General features: G+C 44.0%; 2 protein-coding genes across 2 annotated transcripts; both read left to right on the forward strand.

Moving 5' to 3' along the window:
* The first annotated feature begins 1076 nt into the window (after positions 1-1076).
* LOC132454879 (histidine-rich glycoprotein-like) lies at positions 1077-2123 on the forward strand. Its single transcript, XM_060048426.1, has one exon. The coding sequence runs from the start codon at positions 1077-1079 to the stop codon at positions 2121-2123; it is 1047 nt and encodes a 348-aa protein (XP_059904409.1).
* Positions 2124-4644: 2521 nt separating this feature from the next.
* Positions 4645-7207, forward strand: LOC132456282 (uncharacterized). Its single transcript, XM_060050627.1, has one exon. It carries the CDS (start codon positions 4710-4712, stop codon positions 5460-5462), a length of 753 nt encoding a protein of 250 aa, XP_059906610.1. The 5' UTR covers positions 4645-4709; the 3' UTR covers positions 5463-7207.
* Positions 7208-7902: the final 695 nt, after the last annotated feature.

The raw sequence follows: 7902 nt of genomic DNA on the forward strand, positions 1-7902 counted from the left end.
ACTAATTTAGCTGTGGTATCGTTGTATCCGAATTCGAATCCGATATAAATACTCGTGACAAGCATGGTTCGGTACTAGCAAATGCTATGCTATCTCGTCCATAAACGTAGCATATGCTAGCCAGAAATCAGCAACGTTTGATTACCAACGTTTAGGAAAACATGTACTTTTAATTCACCCTTGGGTGAAATCGAAGCGTAGTGTGTACTGAATGCGTGTTGATGATGATGCACTTCTTATGGGGGGTAACTACATTGGCACGACACCGGCTCCATCTTCTGCGCCACCTTTTTAAATAAATCGCCGTTTCTCGTTTTCCGACGGCGACAACCATAAAACATATAAAGAAATTATAAAGATAAATATTTATGAAGAAATAAGAATTATTTACAGTCTATGGCGACAACAACACGACTACAGTCCTTCTACTTCCGGCTCATGTGTGTAGGCTACTCCGATATGATGCTGGTATATGCAGGTAGAAAGTCGACTATGAACAAGTTATCTAGGTGTTATTATCCGATTTCGCTTGTCTGTTTATGTACCGGTTTTTATGCGAAGTAGATCGGTTAAAGGTGTTTAAATGCATTTTTCCAGGCCTGTTGAGGTCTTATTATTTACCCGAGTATGACTCTGCATGTATACGCACTGCATGTAAGAGACCTGACAGGAGCCACGCTGCTTCGTTATGGTGACGCAGTAGGTAGGGGCTAGGAGGGTGAGGAAAATGGAGCTTGGTTAATGTTGGTTAATGTTCTCCATATGTCTCTCTATAGCTACACTTGTCAATTTTGCCCAGCGGCCACAAGCCCCAGGCCACAAAATGTTCAAAGCAAGGATGCGTACTCCTCCACTGCCCCTTTTGCCCGCTTTATAAGGGTGTTTACTCAAAAGTGGAGACACACTTGCAGTCTCATCTAAAGACGGTGGTACTGCATGGAGGTATGTTTACTGCTCGCTGATTCATTGGTGATGATTAATAACCTTTGTGCTGACTTTAGTTATTAAAGCCTGGTGTGTTTTTTTTAACTTCCTTTCAGAGTATGTAATGTATACCTGCAATTTGGGATGCAGAAATGACTCCCATTACCACTGCTGTGAGTGTAGTCTACTCTTTTCAAGAAAAAAACAACTTCTTAAACACCTCATTACCTGCCACCCTAAGCCATCTGAAGGCCAACCTCACTCCCAGCCATCAGAAGGCCAACCACACTCCCAGCCATCAGAAGGCCAACCACACTCCCAGCCATCAGAAGGCCAACCACACTCCCAGCCATCAGAAGGCCAGCCATCAGAAGGCCAACCACACTCCCAGCCATCAGAAGGCCAACCACACTCCCAGTCATCACAAGGCCAAACACACTCCCAGCCATCAGAAGGCCAACCACACTCCCAGCCATCAGAAGGCCAGCCAGCAGAAGGCCAACCACACTCCCAGCCATCAGAAGGCCAACCACACTCCCAGCCATCAGAAGGCCAACCACACTCCCAGCCATCAGAAGGCCAGCCATCAGAAGGCCAGCCATCAGAAGGCCAGCCATCAGAAGGCCAGCCATCAGAAGGCCAGCCATCAGAAGGCCAACCACACTCCCAGCCATCACAAGGCCAAACACACTCCCAGCCATCACAAGGCCAAACACACTCCCAGCCATCACAAGGCCAAACACACTCCCAGCCATCACAAGGCCAAACACACTCCCAGCCATCAGAAGGCCAACCACACTCCCAGCCATCAGAAGGCCAGCCAGCAGAAGGCCAACCACACTCCCAGCCATCAGAAGGCCAACCACACTCCCAGCCATCAGAAGGCCAACCACACTCCCAGCCATCAGAAGGCCAACCACACTCCCAGCCATCACAAGGCCAACCACACTCCCAGCCATCACAAGGCCAAACACACTCCCAGCCATCAGAAGGCCAACCACACTCCCAGCCATCAGAAGGCCAGCCAGCAGAAGGCCAACCACACTCCCAGCCATCAGAAGGCCAACCACACTCCCAGCCAGCAGAAGGCCAACCACACTCCCAGCCAGCAGAAGGCCATCCACACTCCCAGCCAGCAGAAGGCCAACCAAACTCCCAGCCAGCAGAAGGCCCACTGCACTCTGTGGATGCCACGGTAGAAGTCCAGCACCCTGTGGAGGCTGGGGTAGAGCTTCAGCCACCAAAAAAAGCAGTTGGGCCACGTTCAAGGGTAATAAAGGTTAAGTGCACAAAGTGTAAGTTAGTGCTGAATAAAAGAAATTTAAAGCAGCATATGGCACGACGACACTCAACCATCAAGGACATTACAGCCAACCGTCATCTGGCCTGCCAACCAATTGAGATTGAAAGGGGAATATTTGCTGTTGTAAAGTCCTTCAACAGCAATAGTGCACCCATTCATGTACAGAAGAGGACGTCAGGGGCCAACCATCAAATCCGTTGTGAGCTGGATGCCTGTGTGCGCAACACTGAAGTCATGCACAGGAGTGGCTTAATATCCTTTGATTGTGTCCATCTGCAGTCGCTGCAATATTGCCCACCACCCCTCAGCCCTCTGCTTGAATTAAGGGAGGATGTGCTGAGGGACATTGTCAGTAGCAGGTGGTTCAGCGAGGATAGGAAAAGGGCATGTCTTTCAAAAAAGACAGCGGCAAACGCTGAAGGGATCCCCCTCAGTGTTGAGGTTGAGGTGGGAAGCTCTTCCTCAAGAAGATATGTTTCCATTTATGATGCAAATGTGTCTTACTATAACAAGTTCGGCAGAGTAATGGTCATGTTTGACGCAGCTAATAACACGTGGCATTGCCATTGTGTCAAGGCCAAACAGTCCTGTGTCCACAAAGCCATTGCAAAATGGCACTTTTTCCAGACAAGGAAGGAGCTCTTCACGGGAGATGAGAGCGAGGTTAGTCAAGAGAGTCAGGACTCTGAAGACCAGGTGGAAACAGTTACCTCAAAACATTTGCAGTATCCCCCTCGAGGTGAGGACTTGGAGAGAATTGTTCGGTACACCCAACACAAGAAAAGGATTCCTGCAGACTTGCCTGCAAAGGTGTATGGGTTGACAAGTGAGACGGAAGTGGTCAAACATCTGATACCCAAAGAGTGTGTTTGTCCAGAATGTCCTGCTGATCTTCCCCTTGGTGAACCCTTTATCATCAGTAGTTCAGCAAAAATTATTGCAGTCAAGGGCATCATTGAGGGTAGGTGTCACGTTTAAACTAGAATTGACAGTTATTCTTCCATACCAAGTTGTATTAACCACTACATGACCCAATGATGTACTTATGCGTTTCAGGTGTGACAACTTATGGGAAAAAATGCAGTAGATGTGGAATGGTGGTGCGGTACCAGGAGTGGGAGGATGGCTTGCATAATTTCAACGACAAAGTCATTCTAACCCTCCATTTTTGCTTGTATCTGCGGAACTGCCTCCAGGTCAAAGTCCAAGAATTCAATACGTGAAATTGTTTAAAAATGTGAACTTACTGCATGTTAAATACGTTAGGCATGTTAAATACGTTAGACAGTCATGACATTAGGCCACAACATATATAATTGGAACTTTCCCAATTGTACACTTGCATGGAATTACATTTTCAAATGTATTATTGATGTTTTATTCCAGACTCACACAGCTCTGGGTCGTGCAATCGAGACATGGGAGCTGACGTCGGGACAGCAGTACCCAAACAGAAATAGCATTATTCACGGATACCTACATTTTGAAGCACTGACGGACCATGACTACAATTTTTCCTGTGTCCGCTGTGGACATCACCCTCCTGTGGTGGTAATGGATCTGCACAAGAGCTGTGTCTTCAGCTTGGCGGGTACGATACAGGTTGTATTTGCATGGTGAACCCCTCCATCCCTCCAGGTGTATTGTCTAACCAAAGTATATTGATATTTATTTTAGTCAGTGAACTAGAGGATCCACCAGATGGCTTTGGAGGGGAGGTGGACATAGAAGAGTTCTGGGACTCTCTTAGTGTAGAGAGGATTGCACGTGGGTTTGTTCCAAGTAAGTTTTAATTATGTTTGTTTATCATGTTGCCCGGAGAAATATAATTCATTTTATTACCTTTTCGCCCTGTCTTTCTCACTCTACTTGTAAGAATTACATAGTTAGTTTCAAGCAATTAATGCAGACAATTTTTCTTTCAGGTGATCGGCAAAATCCCTTTGCTGTTAAACCTACGTACCACCAATGGGCCCCGTGGATTGGACCTCACACCCGCAAATCCAGCAAGGTGCTCAATACCGAGCATGAAAAGGTCCACAACACCAGGCACCCAAACGAACAGACAGAGATTGACATTACAGAGGACAGGCTACTAGATGAAATATCAAATTTGAAGGTAAACGGCTGTATGTGGTGTTTTTTTGTTGTTGATTATTCTATTGAATCAATATAGCCAGTATAAATGTGTTTACAGTGTACACCTTTATTTTGGCAATCTATTACAGGTCCATGCCATCCGAAAGCTGTGCAGGGAGTGCAGAATCGATTCAAAAGGTTCCAAAATGGATTTGATTCTAAGGCTTCGGGAAGAGATGAAAACCCGAAGCAAATATGATAAAATATTTCAAAAGGTTTGGGGAGCATCTGGTAAGTAAAAAAAAAAAAAAAAAAAAAATCCCATAAATGTGGATCTCTTCTCATTAGATTATTTGTATTTCCTTAAACAATCTTTTCCCCCTCAGGTGGCTGGGCTGTTGTTATGTGTCCCTGTGGACAGGTAGTATCTTTAAAGTGCAACATTCGGGCAGAAAGTCCAAGAGATTATGCAGATTTATTGCTGTCATGGAAGCACATGCCAAATGTTTCTATATATGACTTCGCGAGAGGACTGGCAGTGCATGCCAACCTCAGAGAACCTGAGAAGATCCCTTTCAGCCCTCATGAGGGTAGGCTATTGGACCCCAGCCCTGGAAACATACAGTGGGCAGCCAATGGTGGGACGGTTCATCTACCATGGCTCAACACAAAGAAGACTGTACCGGACCTGGGTGGCCATCCCCTGACTGGGTCAGCAGAGCACTATTGTCTGTATGACACTTTTCATGAGGGGAACACCAAAGATCCGAAGGATGTTCTCCGGAGGATCAAAATGGTTCCTGAACTGGCAGGGAAGATCAACAGCCAGGTTGCAGAGCAACTGTTTTCCACAATGAAGAAAAGCAATTATTATATGAACATGCTCTCACCATCGGCTCATGTCTTCCTGATGCGCAATGTAATACACAATTACAATCAGCGCAAAACCCAAAAAATCATGTTGGAACTGAAGAAACTGGTAACTCCTGAAATGCAGCTGTGTTTCAATGTGCATGGGCTGGCAGAATTCTGTGCCTCCCAGCCAACAGAGCTTAGCCCCGACTCAGTTGTTGCCTCCTCTAAGCCAGCAGAAATGGAGTATAGCTCGGACCCAGATCTGTCACCACCCTCAAAACGTAAGAAATTGTATAAGTGATTGTGTATATGCATTTTATTAGTGATTGTGTTTATGTATCTCACAACACATTTCCTACTTTTTTTTTCTCATCTCTTCATTTTGAATTAGGCTCAAAGTTACAGTTGATCTCCTCAGCTGTTGACCCCCGTACCAACTCCAACATCACAGTCGCGGATTGGAAGCAACAACCAAACGCAAGACTGAGTGAATTAGTAAGTTTGTGATTATTTTCTTCTGAATTGGAAGTTTGAAATATGCATGCATTCATAATGTTTTGTACATTCCCCATAGCTGGACTATGTATTGGACGTTAAGGGTGACCCTAAGGAGGAAATAATCCAAACTCCCAACTGGATAGTCAGAAGGTCTGACTTTTGGACTCTGGGTCTAGAACGAGACGTTGAAGCAACGGTATCCCAACCAATTGTTTCTTTTTTATCTAACTATGTCCTCATGGTATGGGCTTATTTTCTAATCATTGTTTTATTTTAGATTGCAAATTGTTGTTTCAACATTATTGCCAAGACAGCAAATGCAAATGTAAGTTACATTTATTGTGATTTACATGATCTGTGGAATCATGTTTCCTGACTGTATATACTTTTGATGTTGCCTACACAAAGTGTGTTATGCATCTGTTTTCAAATAAAGGGCATTGCAACCCTGGCTGTGGATGCATATGTGGTGGTAACCTGGCTTCCTCCATATGAGGCTTCTCCCACGGCTGAAATGATTGTGAGTAGTAATGTAACAGAACTTGTACCTCAGCTTTAACCTCATGTTCATGTTCCTCTTTAAACTATTTTTGTGTTCCTCAGTGCGACTTTGCATCCAAAGACGTGGTGCTTCTCCCTGCCTGGCAGCCAGGGCACTGGACATTGTGTGTGAGTAAACCCACGTTTTTTATCTGAAATACTGTGCTGTTATTGAACCCTCATCCATGCTTTGTTGGTACATTTCATGCATTACAACGTCTAACAATCTAACCCAACCTTTTCTTGATCAAATCCAACCTTTCCTTGCCCCCTGCACTATTCACTATAACTGTAATTTTTAACGACCCCTTATCTTGTCATTCCATGAAATAAAATGTAACAGGTTCTCAAACCAAGACTGAGGATTCTGCAATGTTTTGATTCAAGCCACCCTAGTGGCTTTGGAGATGGCCGCTACCTAGAAATCTTCAGGTTTTTCATAGAAAGTTTATTACCAGTTCCCTATGTTCATATCTAAGTTTGGGTCTTACAGCAGGAACAGTCTATTTTTTGACTCAGTAATTTCCATGTTAACACCCTCAGGGTAGTTTTGATTCAAATTAAGTTCTTTATTGGTTGGCTAAAAATCGGCATCTTTACGTTCAAATACTGCTTTGAGAACCCAAAGACCCAAGTTCATGTTTTGGGTTTTCTGGAAGTATGGTGGTTCTGTTCTGAACTACACTTTTTTTTTTTTGTTCAGCATTTATTGTTCCTCTTGTTCATATGTTCCATACGTTCTATAAGTCCCTACTAGGAATTGCTGCTACTCCCAGGTCACTTTATAGCACGGGTTGGTGTAGTTCAGCCCTCTTTTTAAACTATGCTCTTAGGGCTCAAGGTGGGTATGTGTAGTCATGGCAGCAATTCCTAAACAGGGTTCTTTGTTACATTTTAAAGATATGAATTGCAACTTACACGTCTTCCAAACCTTTTCAGTACCCTGGCACATGCTTTGTCCAATGGACCATGGAAGGGACTGTACTTGGCTGACGAGGTAAAACTTGTGGCTTGGGCACGATTCATGGCATCTAGTAGAGTAAAATTCACTGGTAGACAGGCAGGCCTCTAGATTGTTTATTATGATTTAATGAAGTGTTCCTATGTGACGCTGATGGGCCCTGGTTGCTGCTAAATGCTTGTTGAAAGTGCATTGTGCACTCTTTGTATGTAGCTACAAAATGAGAGTGGATATCAATTTATAGTTTACAGGCATTATATACTAATAAGAATCATTGACAAATCACATTCCCCTTTTACCACCACAGGACGCACCTCACCAGCACCAGAGCAACAGCTGTGGGGTGTTTATGCTGATGGTGAGATGCATTATTTTCAGAAATGATGACTGATGACTAGTTTGCAAGACAACTAACTCATTTGTATGTTAATTTCAGTACGCAATGTATTCTACCCTCCAAAAGAAATATGATTTCAGTGAGGTGAGTTCTTTCAAATCTCAATCAGATGTGTAGCATGAAATATAAGGCTTTTAATAATTTAGTCATTAGGAGGCTACAATTAACATGCATCATAGGTCATACACCTTACTTTGTCTTCAGGTACTGCACTTACGGGAGGAGATGGCTACATCTTCACAAAAATTTACACTGCCAAACAGTACTGTAACATGGATTTGTATCAGGCTATGAAGTCATTTAAAGCATAACTTTACTTTTCAGGGGGACATGCTCTCTATCAGG

This window comes from Gadus macrocephalus, chromosome 4 (assembly GCF_031168955.1).
Source record: "Gadus macrocephalus chromosome 4, ASM3116895v1".
In the NCBI taxonomy this organism is placed as follows: domain Eukaryota; kingdom Metazoa; phylum Chordata; class Actinopteri; order Gadiformes; family Gadidae; genus Gadus; species Gadus macrocephalus.

Excerpts from the sequence above, each read along its gene's own strand:
- LOC132456282 (XM_060050627.1), top strand. The coding sequence starts at position 4,710 with ATGTGTCCCTGTGGACAGGTAGTATCTTTAAAGTGCAACATTCGGGCA.
- LOC132454879 (XM_060048426.1), top strand. The coding sequence starts at position 1,077 with ATGACTCCCATTACCACTGCTGTGAGTGTAGTCTACTCTTTTCAAGAA.